Raw genomic sequence first — 19,704 nt, 5'->3', positions numbered from 1 at the left:
TCGGCTGTGACACACCTTCTAATTATTTATATCTCCAACTTTACCATTGCAACACGCTGTTTAGGTTCCCCAAATTACTAATAAAGTTGGCCACACCTACTTGTGCTCCCATCAAACCTGCACCTGCACTGTGTCTAGGTGGATCAAAATATAACCTTCATGATAGGTGTCATGTACATCTTATGCACACCGCTTCAAGTAAAGTGTTACCATTCATCAGTTGATCACGACAGACTAAGTGCTAAGGCTCAGTGGCAAAGCAGCAAGAGGCTTATTCTGCAGCAGAAGTATTGTGAGTTGTTTCTGGTGAATGGGTGGGTGACTTTGACATCACAAACCTGTTTTTGATGAGTGTTTCTATCATCAGTTAAATCATAATTCCAGTTTGTAATCACTTGGGTATCATATTGTTGTTTTGACCATCATTCATACTGGTTATGTTGACACAGCTTTAACCAAAATAATTGTGTAGATCTGGACAAACAGGATCTTTTAATGCTGCTTTCCTTTAACTTTGAAGATAATCTCTAATGTTTGACATGTGTCATTTAGCCTAAATCAAACAAGTTTTTTTCATCTAACTTTATGAAATTAAAGTTTAGCCTGTGTGTTGATGAACCTCCAGGGGCAGCACAAATGTTCACAACAGTCCTTTCGGAGGGCTCTGGCAAAGTTGTCGTTTAGATATAAGGAACTGTTGTTTGGGATTCATTGTCACACATCACTGAGTCATAACTGACATGATGTCAGTTAAGACAATATTTGGGAACCTGTGTAAATCCTGATTATGAGCCACCGTTGAGTTAGGGCTATTTCCTTCACACTGTAGCTTCATTAAAACTCCATCTACAGGCACAGAAAAGAATGTGAAGTAACATAATACACATTGCAATAAACAATCTAATATACGAGAACTCCAGGATTATACAAACTGACAAATCTTTTAAATGTGTATTTCTTTTTTGCACATTACAGACAAATAGGTCAGTGCTCCACTTAAAAAAGAGAATCAAAATGAAAATAAAATACAAAACTCCTAAGTACTCTCCATGTTGCTCGGTAAAACAGTAAAATATTTTGCTCCTTTACAAAACCGGAGTGAAATGCATCATTATTTCAATTTTCTACAGTATAATACTAAAACCAAAGGAGCTGCAGTTCAGCTGTTGCATTTTCAACATTTTCTTCCTTCTTGATCAAATGTTGACTGTGACAACAAACCGGTTCATAATGAATGGCCAAGAAAATTTAAACTATAGATTACAAGCATAGACTTTATATAACATGGTCATAGTTTTTGGGTCTGAGAGGTGAAGTCAATGGGGAAGTGACTTAAAGTGCATTACCACTTAAGACCACCAGAGGCCGGCTCCAAAAAAAACCGTCTGGCTCCAATAGACTTACCATTCAAAAAGGTTAAACTTTTGTCATGAAAAATACATGTTTTTCACAAGCCATTATGGTGTCATTCACGAAATTCACTCCTTCTGATCAGTGTTCTTTTGGTCCTTCTGAAAATATTTCCATAATTAACTAGATATTATGGGTTTGGAGGGATACCTGTTTTGATTGACATGCCTGGTGTGCAGTCAGGTTGCCAGTATTGGTGGGCGGGTATAATGTCCTTTGGTTCTCAGTCAGATGCACCCCCCTTCCCCTGCTCATCCAAATATGGTCACTTCTGCCCCCCCAAAAAACAAGATAACAAAGGCCATCAATACGTTAGTTTTAACTTGCTGATAATGTGTAAAATATATTTGTTTTAAAACATGTTCAACTCATACCATCATTTCAAATTCTGAATTTTGTTCTGTGTTGTTTCATCATTGGCACTGAATAAATAAAGACAGTGTCCACTTTTTCAGATCAATGATCTTACTGGCAGCCACAAAAACAAGCTGCAGTTTGAGTTTTTTCCTCCAAGTGTCCAGTGAAGGAATAACGTGTCACATTGAAGGTTTGTCAGAAAACAGCAAGTAAAGAACATTTTCACAGCGCAGCCACATGGTTGTTATCTTGCAGAGTAAAGTTGTGGTCGAGTCAAGGAACTCAGGTGGATGTTTTGAGGAGACCCCTCTGTTCCCCCAGATGGTGGATTGAGCTCAGGGCTGCAGGCAGGGACCCTGGTCATTAACAGCAAGCACAGGTCTGCAGGATTCTCACTTATTTTCTCCTGATAGGTGGGAGGAGGCATTTGTCCAACCTTAAAGCCATGTCATCCTCCCCCAGCCCTCTGGGCTCCCACTGTCCAATCAGTTTTCTTCCTGGTGACCTTTTAAACAATTTGAGACATCTCTGTGCTAGGAGTAGATAGTGATGACCTCTGAACCTCCTCCGCGGACCAACAGGACGCGGTCCAGGCCTTCCATTAAAACCTCCAGGAACTCCATATCTGGAGACACAGCATGGTTAAGGGGATAGTGCACAATGAAGAAGTGCACAGCAGCATCTTCAGGTTTTCCAATCTGGAGAGTTGGTTTTGCAAAACTTTAGTATTTTGGGTAATGAATAAAGATACACTTTCCAATTGAGCCTTTTAAATTTTCTCTTCACATTGCAACTGTTTGCCAAGCACAACACCTTAAACAGTTCAAAATGTTTAAAGACTTATGTATTTGCAGTTAACCTGGCTTGAAAGCTTGGAAAATATATGCTTAGTTTATTTACTTTTTAAATAGGGAAGATTATATCAGAATGCAACTCGTTAATTTGTGCAAAATTAGCCCAGTATTATGCCAAAGCATGTACTATACTTGTTAGTCCACCGGAGGATAACGTGTCAGTGTGACGTTTTACCTCGCCTAGGTGTGATAAGTACATGTATACATGAGCTGTAGGGAAGAAGGAGGTCATGTGACGGGGGTCATGTAACAAAGTACAAAGATTGATAAACTCTGATTGGGGAAGATGGTGAGGGTGCTTGGTTGGTCAAAAACAGACTTTCGTTCAGGAGACTGGTGTTCAAGTCCATGATAAAGCAAAGCTCAATGTATTTTAACGTAACGCAAGTAAGTTAGGTACATAATGTGACGCATGTAATTTATGTACCGTAGTCTACGGTATTTCATTAACATGACATTCTAAAGTTACTTAAAAAATACTGTAAAAATACAAACTTTGATCTGAACCATGATCTGTTCCTGACCCTAACCCCATCGTTTTTGGTGCCAAAACTTAAGGCACCTTACTTTACAAGCATAGGTGAGACACGTGAAACTGACACAGTATATGCAAGTAGAATGACAAGTGTGTTACACGCTTTGGGCATTATATTGGGTAGGCTAAATCTATGGCTTAGCTATGTATAGGTATATATATATATATACATATATTATCCATACACAAACCAAAGTTGTAAAACCACAATTGACTAGTAGGCAGACTTTTAACCTTTGGACAGAGACAGGGTTGCACTTTTCCCTCTGTTTCCAGTCGTTATGCCAAGTTAAGTTATTTGGCTGTTGGCATTTAGCATACAGATGAAAGAGGTGACAATCTTGGCAAAAATGTGAATTAATGTATTCCAAAAAAGGTCAAACTATTTTGAAATGTGCCAAAACTCCTTTCAGCAGCTAACCAAAGAACTTAACGACTCATTGACTGAAAGAACGACAATTAGCAGTTTAACAATGATGTTACGTTGAAAAAGGATACAGTTCTCATCCCCTTTCTTGTTCTTCGGTGGTCCTGGCATGTTGAGCAGCACCAACTCTGAATTATGGGATTTCTTGACGACCACCTCGTTCAGCTTCACAGCTGTGTGCATCCTGCGCACGTTGGACTGGTTGCTACATTAAACCAGACATTAATAAGAACAAATATGATAGTAAATCAGCACAATATACTTGATTATAGGTTTGATGATCTTGCAAATGCATGCCGCTTATATTATATAAATCATTATTATTATAGTATTATGTATCAATACTGTATGATAGCAGCAGAGGCTTGTTTGTCATCATGCACCTGACGCTCATGCAAACTAAACTAGTGAGCTGCTTCACACCAGCAGGGCAACAGAGGTGATTCTCACACACATGCACTGAGAGTTCATGCACATGAAAGCATAAAGTGAAACATAACTTACAGATTTTCCCACTCACTAAAGGAAGGAAGCAAAAAAAGCACATCCAACATTAACACTAAAAGTGGTTATCTCCCATTGTCTCAGAATCATTACAGAATTATGTTTAGATTATTACAGAAATGGAGAGGAAGTCTAAAATTACACTGTGCTGTGAATACTGTTTGTATGCATAAGGCAAAAATACTGAATAAACCTCAGGAGGACAACCTTTGAGAAAGACAATGGCTTATGTCATATTAAATCCAAACAAGAAAATATCAGTAATTACTATTGAATGTAGAATACTCATACGTTCACAAAGATACTAATAGTAATGCTAAAACTAATGACTGTAAAGCACCAAAATATCCAACTTAACACAACATAAAAAAGTTAATACATCTTAGAGTTTAGTATTGTGTGGAATGTAGCATACTGTTGGGCACTGGAACAAAAATCATGGACTGTGTTTGACGATATCTTGCAGCACAGCTGGATCTACTTACGGTCTCATATTAAACATGTCCTTAACTCCCAGGGTTTCTCTGTGTTTGTTCCTCTCATTCAACAGTTTATCTTTGGTCCACGTCATGTGGACACGATCCGGTGGGGCGCCTGCAGCTTTCTCATTGGTTGCAGAATGAGACGCTGTGTTTCGGTCGTGAATCAACTGGGCCTAAACAAAAAAAAAAGGACAGGTCAGATGACAAGTCTTTAACCAAGTTCATGTTTTGCAATGTTGGAATTCTTAACCAGCCCTTAAAAAAACTGTACATACCTGTTTTATTTACAGTAAACAAGGACATAAAAATATGAAAGACATAATGGAAGGGCATATGTGTGTTATGAGAGCAGTGAAGTTTATGATGATGAAAGTACATGCAGGTTCAAAGAACTGCCTTTTATTGAATCACACACATGGACCGTTGAATGTCCTGCTCTATTTTTGTGATATTTGAGTCATTGGTCACAACATGGAAATGAACTACGTGCACTAACATCCACGAGAACACACCATTGTCCCTGATGTGTTTAAGTAAATGATGAATTCATTGTTGATGGTCCCTCAGCTTCTGCTCTCTGATGCTTATACTTGAATTATTGCTAAATTATTTAAAGATTAAAAAAAAAAAAGATTTCAAGCATGCTACATCATCCCTTAAACTTTTGCTAAAATTCTAGCTAAAGATTAAAATTCATTGTACTCTCATGCTTGTGTATTTTATGTAATCTCTGCATTTTTATAATTTAAATCGTCTTATTCACTCGTAAAACTTATTTAAATGTATCTTGTTATTATTTGAAAAATGTAATTAATGCAACTTCTCGAACATCTTTATTGTGTTTATACAAATGCAGCATAATTTTCAAAGAAATGTGTCAACACATTCTCAACACTCAAAACTACTACTACTGCATTCAGGCCGCTTCCCTGTAGGCACCATGGGATAAAAGGTTGAGCAGGTAAACCTGAGCAGGAAAGATGACTTGATGAAAGCAAAAACACATGAGCTTCATCCAGACATCTGAATATTGCTCTAAATAGTTACAGCTATAATGTGGGACTTATATACTTACAGTATAAATGAACGTCTGCTACATTCAAGCTCTTGCCAAAAGTGACGAAGCCTTTCAGCTCTCTATAAATCTCTCTCACAGTGTACAGAGATATTATATATGTATAATATAATCTGGTTATTAACTGGCTGGATGAATCCATACTGAGCATGCTCTATGAGCAGAGAGCCAGTGCACCAGAGACTAGCCCGCTAACCACCAGTTTAGCCCTATGCTAACTTCAATAGGAATAAAACAATTCAATCATGCAGCTATTCTAGACTTTCAAATTTTATCAGACTGAATGGATCAAATTCTGATCGTGAGTCACTGATCACGTCTTTATAAATGCAACAGAGCAAAGGAGCAGGCAATAGATAGGCTCAGCCAAAGGCACACGTGCTTGATGGTTGTTTCACTGTCAGTCAACTTGTCTCTGAACCTCATCGTAACCTCAACCCTCTCACACGTAACAACCAACCACATGCTTTACATCTCCCACGATCCAATCAAACGTCAGCCCTTTGCCAGCGCTTATGACGTGAGCTGGCGTCAACAGCGGTTCTGTTAATCACTCTCAGTGGCAAAAGGAAACAACAAACATTCTGCAATGCAGGTTGAAAGTTAAGTGATCCAGCTGTGCAGTTCAAAAATAAAAGCATGATAGAAGCCCACTGCTCCTCACCTTAGTTAAGAAAAAGATCAAGCACATAACTAATAATATCAGCAGAGCTGCATGTCAAGTGGTGGTAAGCCTTCCTCCATTGTCTTGTACATTTAAAAGCAAATGGAAACAAGGGGCTGAAAAATCCAATCATAAAGTATGTCTACAAATCTTCACTCCAAACTTTTGTCATCCTACATGACAGGATTAAGCAACCACAAGAACCGTGGAGTACATATTGGGAGTGAATGATTAGTACTCCTGAAGTAGCAGATGGAAAAAATACCAGAGTGACTTTCATGCAGACCTACTGTGGATTTCTGGTTTACATGTAAAACCACTCAGTGAGGAATTTGTCTTCCTCTAGTGGCAGCCTGACAACTGTGAGCAGCAGATACAGGAGAGTGAATGGATGGACGCCTCGAAATTAACAAGGGGAGTTAAATTAAAATGAGGAGGAAACAGTTCTGTCTAAAAGCACCATAGTCGGTATGAATGGATAATAATGGAGAGGAAGGATGGCATGATGGATGGATGGAGCGATGGCACCATAATTGGTCGCTACAAGCTATTTTGGTTGCCGTGGCTACCTCATCCTCTGGAATGCACTGAGTGTTGAGGGGCGGGGCTTGAACACCTGACCACTTCTTCCTCTTTATGGAGCCACGCGACACATCTGTGATGCTCTGAATCTGAGCCCGTCGTCCAATCGCAACACAAGATTGGGGGAAGAGTTCAAAGGTCAAAACCAGCAGAGCACAGGGAGTTATGCTTCACCCTTTCTTTTAGACTGCATAAGTGCATTACGTATACAGCTTGTTGAAGAAGCATGTATACATCACGTTTTAAAGTGTAAGCATGATATCTGAATATTTTATAATGGAATATGTTTGAGGTACTTGTGGGGTTTCCTTTTTCATATTTGACATCAAAATATGTGTTTTACAGTGTTTGGACAGTATTCCAAACTTGAAGGTGTTTGTTTCAACATACTCATCAAATGTCCATCACATAACTACACTATCAATGTCAGAAAATGTCAACATATCTAAATTATACACAATAATGCACAATTTAGTTCTTTATAATCCTTTATAATCAAAATTGGTTATGATGTACAGTATGTGACATCTTACCTCTCTCTCCCTCTCCGTGCGGGACAGCTGCATCTGTTTGAGCATCTGAGATCGCTGCTCCATTACCAGCGTCTTCTCATAGGTGAAGGCTGAGATATCACTGTCATGCTAGAAGGACACACACCACATCTGTAAATTCAGTATTAATAGGTTGAGAAATATTGTCATATTATGTGTTGTTAAAAACAAACACAAAGCCATAAGGGACCTCAATAAGAGACTGATGATTGGGATTCATCATATACTCACCATCATATTTTATTTAATAAAAATGAACTAAAAAAAAAAGGAACTGTATACAGTCTCACCATCTCCACCACCTCCACCACGGCATCCAGACGGAGATGGTAGAGGAACATCTGGAGATCTTTCTTCATCTGGATGGAGTTGTCATCCATCTGGGCCACTGTGAAGATTCGCATTTTGCACTTCCTCCATACCTACAGAGATGTTTCAGTGTCAGTCGCCAGTGCAGGAACTCTACATCCTATCTGTGATCTTTCTCAGTACATAAACCTCAAAGCAACATTACACATTGCATCATATATTTTCATTCTTTTATGTCTACTGATGACAGGAAGCCTCTGCACTAAAATTAAATAGTTTTACACAAGGCTGAATTTGACAGAATATACATTTTTTTCCATCACGGCACAACAGAAGCTGTTTCTCAAAAAAATTAGAAAGTTCCTTTTTAAAATTTAGGAGAAAATGTATTCTGTGGAATAGTTGTTTATTATTACAAAGCAACTGGATCTGTATTTTTTAATTCAATAATTTTGAAATGTCAGGAATAAGTTTTGTCAAGTTTTAGTTTTTCTTTTGATTTGATTTGATGGATAACAATCCATTAAATAATATCACACACACTCTCCTACAGACCTTGTGCTGATTAAGTAAAAATGGCAGCAGCATGAGCAGTCCACCGTCATGTACGATCCACCACACGTCAATGGTTCCCTTCAGTCGCTGCTGGTTGCCTGGGAAGCGGTCGATGTTCTTAGCAACCAGCAGAGCCTGATGCGCTGCCGTCGTCTCTCTCACTGTTTCTGGGGGGATAGAGAAAGAGAGACGGAGTGATGGTGAGACAATCAATGTTTCTATGTCAGATGAGAAACCTCTATTCTTTCGTTTTACCCATTTTCGCTTGCAGAGCTAAATGTGTCCTCTACCACTCCTTTGTGCCATGAAGATGTCTAAAATCATGTAAAAAAAAAATAAATCCTGGACCATACCAGTAAGGTTATTAAAGTTAAGCTCTGCTAGAAAAATTAAGTATTTGTGGGTAAACTTATAACTGTATTACAGGATATGCATATCAGCATCATTTAAAAGGTTGATCAGCTATAATGAATGACTTTATTCAGTGTTTTTGTGTGGACAAATCACTGAATGTGGTGAAATTGATGCACTGCAGCCACTTATTGGTATTTGTAAAGTTTCATGTAATATATGTTTTGTTTTTTGGGTTAAATGTTCAGTGTTTGTTATGTGAAAACAGTGTACTGTCTTTCAAGACAGCTTGTTACTTCGTCAAGGAGACTACAGGACACCAGCACAGAAATCCACCTATAAACGACCTATATAACTCACCGCGTTCATAAAGTTTGACCAGCTGTTGATACACAGCAAATTTCTAGAGTGAAATATCCTGGAGTTAAACAAAGAGTTGGATTTTGAGAGTTTATTTTCTAAATTAGACTACAGCTTGTGTTCAGTGTTACTCTCTGGTAGGTTAATATTTTGGGGTTCATTCGGTGAGTGTTGAGGAGCATGATTCAACTCTACTCCCGGTGTTGACTGCACAGCTTTGTTGCTGTATTAGCATTTCCCAGCATACTTTAGTTATTTCTTTGAAACGTTTGAGAATAAAACAACCAAATTAAATCAAAGTGATGGGCAGAAATTATATTTAGTTTTGTTAAATTTAATATTAATATTTCAATGAAGACATGATGATAAATAAAATGGGGCTATCATTCAAAACCATAAGTGTACAAGGTAGGAACGTAACATATAAACTTAATCACAGTGGCTTTACTTCAATGGTTAGTTTGTAACTTATTACACTATGTATTCATGCAGCATTAACTGTTGCACACTGCATATAATTACATGTATAAATGACAAATTTTAATTAGTGACAAATATGTTGATATCTTGTTGTCAGTCTTACCTAAAAGCTTCATACTGTGATGACATTTTAACTCCATGAATGTTAAACAATACACATGTTTAAGTGTTGACTGTTAACACTGAAAGAGTTCACATTCAAACAACTCGAGGTTAAAATAAAATGTACTCTTCATGGGAGTCGAGTTTTAACTCCCAAAGAGTTTAAGTTCAACTCCTGAAAAGTGTTAAAAATCATCTCCAAGAAAAGAGTTACTTTCACTCTGCTTGAGAGTGTATTCGATGGTCTCACATGTACAAGCAAAAAGAGTTGATTTGAACTCAGAGTTTATTGGGAAAAAAAGTTCAAAATTTTAAGTAGCAGACATGTAGAGAACAGTTTAGTTAAGTAGTGAAATGTTGACCTTTTTATTTCAGAAATTAAGATGTTCCCAGTTTCTTACATCAGTGTGTCTTAATCAAATCAAATGTAATATTTTGATTTAATGATGTAACAACATGTCTGCATTTTCATACCCTACTGATAGTTATAAACATGGCTAAACCATTAATAAGTACTTCAAACAGTAATTACTTCATGAATGCTTTTATAAATGTTAATATCTCAAATATTCTACAGTCTGTGACGTCTGCAGTTGTAAATGTTAATGAGTTGTTTATAAATGGATCTGGTTCCTGCAGCACATTTCCAAACAGTGAGGGGTCATACAGTCCAAATGACCTCCCGAATGACTTAAAGAGATACAAATACCAGAAGAGTGCTGTGGAGGAGTATTTTCCACAATCTGGCAACCCAAAAGTAGTTCCTATTCGCTGATCTATAAAACTTTTGCAACTTTTTCATTTTATTCATTACAGTTTCCAAAGCCTTTATAATTGGTGCCTGATCAGAAAGTGGTGCCTCATCTTATTTATACCGGAGACTTGTTTGCTTTGGCTTTATTCTGTCACACACACTTCCTGCGACACACTCCTGTGTTGTTTACCTATGAAGTTCCTCCTGGCGGAGAAATCCTGGGCTTGTTTCCAGCCTACGGGCCAGGCCATCAGGACAGCGTTGTGTTTCATTCCTCCCAGTCCTGCTGACTGGATAAGTATGGAGAAACCATCTCGCAGGTTAGACGACACCACCACGTGGGAGAAACCCTTTGTCCGCTCTGCAGCCATGGCTGCTTTCAGATTCTGCAGGAAGCAAGTAGAGTAAAGAAAAGGTAAAACATTTTTTTTTAAAAAAAACGGGAAAAGAAGTGTTTTATAATGTCATGATTTGATTCATTCACTGCTTGTACAGCATGTTGGCAACCTTTTTTCTGATTGAAATTGGATAAATAACATGAACTCTTTTGCAGGGTCACACAACTCCAAATGGTTAAATGCATATAGTTTTTATGGTAACTTGCCAGGTGGTGGACTTAATATGCAGGACAGGTGACTGAATATTTGGACAAACCTGCTCTCCAGTCTTGGCGTCGTTCCCCCGGGTCATGTAGGTTCCCTCCAGGACCGAGCAGACGATGGTCAGCCCCTTCCCTGCTTTGAGCTGCGTGGTGAAGGACAGCAGATGAGGGTATTTCACTGCCAGGTCTGAGTCCAGCTTGCACAACACCAACAGCTGAGGCCTGAAGAGGGAGAGAGAAATCTAAGCTGCAAAATGAGGCTTAATAACTCTGATTAAATCCAAAGAGACTATTTGTGGAGTAGTTTGGATGGGTGGAAGAAGTTATGTACCTTTTATACTTTGTATAACGTCTTTGATTCTGAGTATTTTTTCCTATTTTGTGGCATTTTATTGATGTTGAGTAAACAGTTACAGACAGACTGACTAGTAGTTCAAATAACGCTGCAACAAACAATCACTTTAAACTGTTAAAACGTGGTTTTGAATAATCAATTGATTATTTCAATTATAGACGATCAGAAATAGTAAAAAAAAATACCTTAGAGTTAGAGACATTTTAATGTTGCTTGTTTTGGCTGACCAACAGCCCAAAACCCAAAGTTCAAAGTTCAAAGTTTAATGTAAAACACTCAAAAGCAACAAATGCCCAAGTTCAAGAAACAGGAAACAGCAGTTACTTGTCATTTTGTGCTTTATCATCGATCAGATTTCAGATCAATCAATGGACTAATCATTTCACCCTTAAATGAAAATAATCCCACTGTTGATGATCTGCGAATTGTCAAAGGTTCTTTGCAGGATGGCTCCTTCACTTACCTCCAGTTTTTGGTGTGCAGCGGTGCTTCCTCCAGGCGGATGAGAGCGTAGCGTGCTGCGTTTAAGGACAGGCCTCTGATCCCGTCTCCCCATTCCTTCACTGCCCTGAAACAAAAAAGGAAACAGGAGAGTTTCACTTCTAAGAAGAGACCGGACATTAAGAGGTTTGAGGCACTCTCACTGAAGGTGAACCTTCCCCTGCTGGGTTGACAGAAATATTTGATATCACTTCCACATCTCTGAGCAGACAGTTCGAGGCTTGTAAGACAATAAGTTTTCACTAACAGAAGGTCTTGTGGATCTCGGTCTTGGATGCTTAACTATGTTTGAACAGATTCATACCAAATCACACCTTGAAGACCACCGAAGAATTTGTCTTCAGTCAACGTCTTTAAAGTTAGTACTTTACTATTTCTGAAACAGCAGAGGAACAATTTGAAGGCATACAGTGTAAACCAAAGCTCTCATTGTGTTCCTCTGTGACATCAAAGAAAGCTTGAAATGATGTTTCTCCTTAATAAACAAAACTCTATTTTCATTAAAACTTCTATTTTTACTTGGACATTATCACTCATGGAGAGTTTAGCTCCAGCAAATCCGAACTGGTGTCTTGACCTGAAAAACCCAGACTCACCCTCTGTATTCAATGTATTTATAGAGACAACCGGCTATCACCATGGCAACCAGTGCGTAGTACCAGGAGGAGATGAACATGAGGGAGAGACAGAGACTCATCCCTAAGAAGGACAGGGTCCTATAGGACACAAACACACACAGTAACTGTAATAATGAACTGTTAAAGAAGTTCTTTTGTTCTTGAGTTATTTGTAAGCTGTTGTTACCAGTGGTAGAACTTAAAGCGAGGTCTCCAGTTGGGGGTACGCAGCAAAGTCTGAACAGCACAGGCCAGGTTGACAAACAGATAGCACATGAGGAAAAACCTGAGCAGACAAACGATCAACACAGAAATAAATTAATTTAGCAAGAAATGTAACGGGCTGAGAGGATGTGAGATAGAAAGAGATACTACTGTAATAAACTGCATACATGGAGAGGATAGGGGCCACATCGTCCAGAGAGGCGATGAGGATTCCTATCTCACAGATCCCAACGGTCAGCAAAAGAGCCCAGGTGGGCTCACCGTTAGCCTTCCCATGACCAAAGACCTGAGAGCGACAGAGACACATTATTATTAAAGGCAACATCAGTACATCAAACTATTCATTCATTAATTCTTCATTTATCCTCCGTTACAGCCACCACAGTAACAACAGAATATACTGCCGAGCTATGATGTAAACATGTGTCCACTGGCAGATGGGAAAAACTATTCCCACACTGCAGGTTTAAACTAAAACTAAATCAAATAACATTTCCCACAGATGTTTCAAAGTAAAAGCCTTTCAGAGGAGAGAACAAACAAAAAACAGTGACACGAAGCACAAATCCTTCGAGCACGAACCTGTAAGAACGGCACGATGCCATCACGAGCGATGGCCTGCAACAGCCGAGGGGCGCCAGTGAGGCTCTGCAGCCCCGCCCCACAGCAGGAGAAAAACGAGCCAATCACAATCACCCAAGGCGACGGCCAGGCCAGAATACCAATTACTGGGCTCTTCTTTACCGAGTAACCAAACCTGAAATATCAAAGGATGCAATCGGTTTAGGCTACTAGGTCATTTTAGGAAAGCAATAAACTTGATCATGGAAAGTACAATATATTTCACTGTTCTGTCTTAATACACAGGATTCTGGTTCCCAAACATGTTTTGAAACAACCTTCTGAAGAACACTGAAGAACTCTCCAAGTTCCAATGAATGGACAGTCATTTAATTTTTCTCTTACTTGTCTCTCAGCACCACTCCTTCAATACAAGCTCCAAACAAGACCACGCAGGAGATATCTGAGCAGGAAGTTAAGATGGAAACACTGGGGCCATATATTCACTTAAATACAGTAACAGCCTGATCGATGACATTATAACACATGTCATTAAAACCTGGCAAAAACTGATCTCCATCACCAAGTGATGCAGAACCTGGTTGATCCTGAGCTGCACACACTGAGAGTGTGGAGGATACAGATGAAGGAGGTGGTGAGAATAGCCAGTATGGTTCCTATCGGGATGGACCTCTGGGCATCTCTGAGGTCTCCGGACCTGTTTGAACCAGCCATAATACCTGAAATAAAACACACACACACACACACACACACACACACACACACACACACACACACACACACACACACACACACACACACACACACACACACACACACACACACACACACACACACACACACACACACACACACACACACAAATAATGCTTTAGTAAAAGTATTTTTATAAATGAAAGTATGAAAAGTTAGATTACTTATTGCATATTTTTAAGAACGTTTTAATCCCCGTTATGTCAATAAATGTTTGTTTTATCTCCGATCCAAACAGCATTTTTATATAATTGAATCATTTTTTCACTAATTATTCAAAATGAAAAACAAAAGAAAAATATCCTTGGCTCTTTAACACAGTAAATCCTCTACCTGTGACAGAGGGGAAGTATATCCCCACCAGCAGAGTGAAGTAGGTGGTGATGTCATTGAAGACGTAGTTCTCATCTCTGTCTTTGGACGGGTCCTGGGTCGGTGCTGAAGGCTGGCTCTTCTTCTCTATCACCGTCCCAGCTGGACCGTAGTCACCCCAAAGGTTGTCTAACGGAAAGACAGAGAGAAGAGAGAGAGAAGCATCATCAGCTGGATGATTCATCCACTAGAAAAAAATTGATGGTGGAACGAGAAGAACTCCCAGTGGAGTTCAGTTTAATGGAGGAGTCAGAGGAAACATCAAAATCCTTTCAGCCTCCTTCTCACCTTGGATAACTCCGCTCAGCAGCCCAGGTATGGCCTGTATCTCTGTCAGGTTGTTCAAGGTGAAGTATTCATCACAGGTTGCATTGGGATATTCACTGTCACAGAAGCGGCTCCAGAGCTCCGTGGTGACCGTGTTGTTTTTAACAACTTCCATCTTTGCGCACGTTTCAAAATGTTCATTATTCAGAGAGCGATTCCCCAAAAGACAGACACTGTAGAGGAGAGAGGTTAGATGGAAGCTGACCGGTGGTGTCAGATGACTTTAGTTTTCATGCAGTGGTTAATAAATCATCATAATCATATTTACTGCAATACTTTAGGCAGACAGGTTATTTTACACTGAATTTATAGATGCTATACAGAAGAGTGTGACTGAACTTTTAATGTCAAATTAGATGAATCAACTTGGCGTTCAGGAGGGTGGCAGTTGAACAGGTGGTTTATTAGAAAGCTGGCCTGATGCGGAGTGAAACTTATTGTCATAACAGATCATGTTCAGCAGTAGGTACTAGTATATCAGGGAATTATTTAAAACAGATTACTGGCGATCCACCACTTTGCAGATTTCATTATATAACACAATATACTGTGAAGTATTCAAATAACATTGGAACTGTATTATTATTGTAATATGGAAAGAAAAATAAGCTATAAAAAAGAATAAACCTTTGAAACGTTTTCAATCCCATTAATAGGTAATGACTATTTCTCATCTAAAAAATTGACACCTACAATGTTTCCCATGAGTTAAGAATTTACCTGTGGTGTCGCTCTGCTCTCTTGTGTGTTTCAGCCCCCGCAACACACACAAGGAGTTGAGCACAGTGGAACCAAGTGAAGTAGAGTGAGGGGAGGTTGTCCACTATAGTTAATCAATCATGTAGAACGTCATTCTTTTACGAAAATAATAAATAAAGATTGCTAATATGGGGGTCACCCAGGTATATTTATTGATTTTAATATTTCAGTCTCCCAAGCAGCAGATTTTCTGTTTAAACATGGCAGTGCTTTAATGAGAGTTGGTTTTTCATCTGTTGTTCACTCACTTAAAGGTCGGTGGTTCAATGAGTGTCTTGATGACTCCGGCGTAAGTAGCCATGATGGAAAGAACCACACAGGACAGAAACACCAGAGCCAGTTTGTTCACGTACCTGCAGAGAGAGGAAATGTGAGCCTGTGTGTGTGTGTGTGTGTGTGTGTGTGTGTGTGTGTGTGTGTGTGTGTGTGTGTGTGTGTGTGTGTGTGTGTGTGTGTGTGTGTGTGTGTGTGTGTGTGTGTGTGTGTGTGTGTGTGTGTGTGTGTGTGTGTGTGTGTGTGTGTGTGTGTGTGCTTACTTCACCCCTACAAACACTACGAGCGCCATCAGGAGCAGGCAGCAGGTGCCGTAGACTCGCATGTTGTTGAGCATTGCTTCAGCGTTGTTGTTTTTGAACACTGTTGCTGTTGGAACGATGTAGAGCTGATGGAGGGCAGGCAGTAAAAACAGAGCAAACCAGTCATTAGTGTGAAACCGAAGGGACTACTGCCGGGCTGACCTCATGTATGAAACAGACGTAACATACCAGCAGAATCTCTATGGTGCCTAGTATGTACAGGGATCCAGCGAAGGTGGTTCCCAGGTAAAAACAGAGACCTACTGCTCCTCCAAACTCCGGACCCAGAGATCTGGAGATCATGTAGTACGAGCCACCGGCTGTGGGGGAATGAAGTCAGAGTTAAGACTACTACACAATGTATTGCTTGGCATATAAACTGCATTGTTTTACATTCTTCATAGTTTCAGAACAATTTCCTGGACAGGAACTGAAGCTGAACGGACTAAAACTGCACATGTATAAAGTTTACTAATGCAAATCAATAGTTAATTGAGTTTAAATGAATCTTCGTCAGGATTTTCCAATCGTTGTGAAAAGTTTTTGACAAGTAAACGAGTAAATCCTGAACCTGGATGTCAACAGCTGCATAAACTTTGTTTTAGCTTGTGACCGCTAAAATGAAGTTCTGTGTATTTGTATATGGCTTGCCTTGTAATGTTATCTTCTATGAGAATATGTCTTCTCTGATTGCTGAATTTGAATACTTTACCTGCGATATCTTAATCACACTCAAATAAGTGAGTGTGGACTTATCGCGAATATTGTCCCAAAATTGATCTGTCATCTCCAAAAACACATAAAATTGCATCGCCATTTTTTTTTTTGCATAATGTTTCCCTTTGTTTTGTGTCTTTGCTGTGTCTTGTTGCAGTCAAAAAAATAAACTGTAATATATTTCCGGAAGGTTAAAAATGATTTACTTTGCCAGATCTGTCACATTATGGCTTTTCAAATTAAAAGCAAGTCAGTGGTACATGGCAACATCCACTGCATTATTCTCAAACTTGCAGCTGTAACTGGAAATCACTGCAGGTTCATACTGCTCATGGAAAATTTAAAAACAAGAATTTATAATGTACCTGGTACAACTCCATTGGTTGCTATGGCGCTCATTGATATGGCTGTGAGCAGTGTCTGCATGGAGAGAGAGAGAGAGAGAGAGAGAGAGAGAGAACAGATGTTCAGTTGTGGGTAGAAGAAAAGAAAGATGGAGCATTTTCTTTGTCTTATTTGTGCAAGAAGATCATTTCAAACGGGGACATTTCAGGAAACATGTTGTTATTATTAGTGCTGAAAGTTGAATAAATTTGAAGTAAAGAGTTTTAGATAGTAAAACAAACTTTTGTTTCAAATTGTATTTACCAAAAAGCATGCTTTTCAACAAAACGCCTTTTCATTTAATAAAAAACTTTTCCTTAATGAAATAAAAAATTAAATAATAGTAAGGGTAACACACATTTACTGTTACAGCCAGCAAAGTAGCAGAGGATTTTAGAAACAAAACAGCCAACCAGAGACAAGGATTTGACCCGTCTCTACATCACTGTACTTACAAAAATAATTATTCAAAAAAATGCAAGATTTGTGAGGAAGTACTTATTAATACCACACTAAAATACTTAATTACTAGTACAGTTTCTGGTTTTAAAATCTTACTTTATTAAAAGCATAATCAATCAAAATTTACTTAATGTATCAAAAGTAAGTGTTCAATGCAGGAAAATATTCCTTTTGTCTGTTTTACTGTTGCAGTTTCTCGTGTTAATGTAAAAGTTGGATTTTACTGCTGCAGACGGAGCTCAGCTTCATCTAGTTTGTATAGAACTGCAAACAATTATTATACTAATAAATATATTGATTGTTTTGCAGATTATTTTCTTGATTAAACAATTATTATTTTTTTGTGTTAAAAACAAACACCTTCACAGTGCTTGGTCTGTCCAAGCTGCAGTCCTAATGTATTACAAATATGTTGTAAATAAAAATAAATACAATACATTCAAATAAAAACAGCAAATTGTCACATTCGAGAAGCTGGAGCAACACAATAACAAACGATGAATATAAAAAGAGTCGTCAGTTCACTCTTTCTATGTTTTGTTTGTAAAAAAAAGTCTTCATTTGTAAAGTAACTAAAGCTACCAGACATATGTTGTGGAGAATTAGTATGTTGGCCTGTCATAAAATGAACATTACAACAGAGATGAATGGAAACTTGTATATATAAAGTCACCTCCAGCTTTTGCTGTGGTTTAAAAAAATATTGTGTCACAGCATATCCAAAGCAACGTGTAAAAGAACCCTACTCTGAAACTGTTAGTCCACTATTCATAATAGCCATTGATGTATTGTAAAGTAAACGTATGTATAAAGTTGTGTGCAGCCATCTATGATCTACTGTCCTAAATTAAATACAAGAAAACTGATCGTCTTTATTGTACGTTTGCGAGTAGAAATAAAAGTGAAGGATTTTTTACTTTAATTAAAGTCCATAATAAAGTTTTGATACTTCGTTGGTACTAAAACGATTTTGAGTTTCAATGCTACGATTAGGTGCAACTTGATTTGTAAAATACAGCTTTAACAGTAAAATAAAAACTTTCTGAAATGGCAACCCCCAGAGTAAAACACCAGAGCCTGGCAGGGTGAGTATATACAGTGGGTATATTCAGACCCCTTTAAATTTTTCACTCTTTGTTTCATTGCAGCCATTTGCTAAAATCAAAAAAGTTCATTTTATTTCTCATTAATGTACACTCAGCACCCCATGTTGACAGAAAAAAACAGAAATGTAGAAATTTGTGCAAATTTATTAAAAAAAGAAAAACTGAAATATCACATGGTCATAAGTATTCAGACCCTTTGCTGTGACACTCATATTTAACTCACATGCTGTCCATTTCTTCTGATCCTCCTTGAGATGGTTCTACTCCTTCATTGGAGTCCAGCTGTGTTTAATTAAACTGATTGGACTTGATTAGGAAAGGCACACACCTGTCTATATAAGACCTTACAGCTCACAGTGCATGTCAGAGCAAATGAGAATCATGAGGTCGAAGGAACTGTCCAAGGAGCTCAGAGACAGAATTGTGGCAAGGCACAGATCTGGCCAAGGTTACAAAATAATGTCTGCAGCACTCAAGGTTCCTAAGAGCACAGTGGCCTCCATAATCCTTAAATGGAAGAAGTTTGGGACGACCAGAACTCTTCCTAGACCTGGCCGTCCAGCCAAACTGAGCAATCGTGGTAGAAGAGCCTTGGTGAGAGAGGTAAAGAAGAACCCAAAGATCACTGTGGCTGAGCTCCAGAGATGCAGTAGGGAGATGGGAGAAAGTTCCACAAAGTCAACTATCACTGCAGCCCTCCACCAGTCGGGGCTTTATGGCAGAGTGGCCCGACGGAAGCCTCTCCTCAATGTAAGACATATGAAAGCCCGCATAGAGTTTGCCAAAAAACACATGAAGGACTCCCAGACTATGAGAAATAAGATTCTCTGGTCTGATGAGACCAAGATTGAACTTGTTGGCGTTAATTCTAAGCGGTATGTGTGGAGAAAACCAGGCACTGCTCATCACCTGCCCAATACAATCCCAACAGTGAAACATGGTGGTGGCAGCATCATGCTATGGGGGTGTTTTTCAGCTGCAGGGACAGGACGACTGGTTGCAATTGAAGGAAAGAT

At 38.8% G+C, this 19,704-nt stretch overlaps 1 protein-coding gene across 4 annotated transcripts in view; it reads right to left on the bottom strand.

Moving 5' to 3' along the window:
- Positions 1-922: 922 nt before the first annotated feature.
- Positions 923-19,704, bottom strand: part of LOC138627464 (solute carrier family 12 member 7-like) — a 33,626-nt gene continuing 14,844 nt past the window's right edge. Inside the window, exons 5-27 of one of the 4 annotated variants that reach the window (XM_069709799.1) lie at positions 17,102-17,156; positions 16,209-16,339; positions 15,981-16,105; positions 15,693-15,797; positions 14,647-14,858; positions 14,320-14,487; positions 13,854-13,952; positions 13,618-13,675; positions 13,234-13,408; positions 12,819-12,937; positions 12,614-12,712; positions 12,406-12,525; positions 11,772-11,876; positions 11,007-11,175; positions 10,543-10,738; positions 8,306-8,472; positions 7,732-7,863; positions 7,424-7,531; positions 6,878-6,979; positions 4,573-4,742; positions 4,088-4,102; positions 3,655-3,788; positions 923-2,392 (exon numbers count right to left, since the gene is read on the bottom strand). In XM_069709799.1, the coding sequence (XP_069565900.1) occupies positions 2,301-2,392; positions 3,655-3,788; positions 4,088-4,102; positions 4,573-4,742; positions 6,878-6,979; positions 7,424-7,531; positions 7,732-7,863; positions 8,306-8,472; positions 10,543-10,738; positions 11,007-11,175; positions 11,772-11,876; positions 12,406-12,525; positions 12,614-12,712; positions 12,819-12,937; positions 13,234-13,408; positions 13,618-13,675; positions 13,854-13,952; positions 14,320-14,487; positions 14,647-14,858; positions 15,693-15,797; positions 15,981-16,105; positions 16,209-16,339; positions 17,102-17,156 (2,856 nt within the window). In that variant the 3' untranslated portion in view covers positions 923-2,300. The remainder of the gene's footprint in view (positions 2,393-3,654; positions 3,789-4,087; positions 4,103-4,572; positions 4,743-6,877; positions 6,980-7,423; positions 7,532-7,731; positions 7,864-8,305; positions 8,473-10,542; positions 10,739-11,006; positions 11,176-11,771; positions 11,877-12,405; positions 12,526-12,613; positions 12,713-12,818; positions 12,938-13,233; positions 13,409-13,617; positions 13,676-13,853; positions 13,953-14,319; positions 14,488-14,646; positions 14,859-15,692; positions 15,798-15,980; positions 16,106-16,208; positions 16,340-17,101; positions 17,157-19,704) is intronic. The other 3 variants (XM_069709800.1, XM_069709801.1, XM_069709802.1) reach the window with 3 other exon arrangements.

The sequence above is a fragment of the Brachyistius frenatus genome, unplaced genomic scaffold (genome assembly GCF_029030835.1).
Source record: "Brachyistius frenatus isolate BFR_SWC_R1_liver_20210118 unplaced genomic scaffold, ASM2903083v1 Contig_85, whole genome shotgun sequence".
NCBI lineage: Eukaryota > Metazoa > Chordata > Actinopteri > Embiotocidae > Brachyistius > Brachyistius frenatus.
The sequence above is the reverse complement of the archived record's forward strand: the minus strand, read 5'-3'. Positions and strand labels throughout refer to the sequence as shown.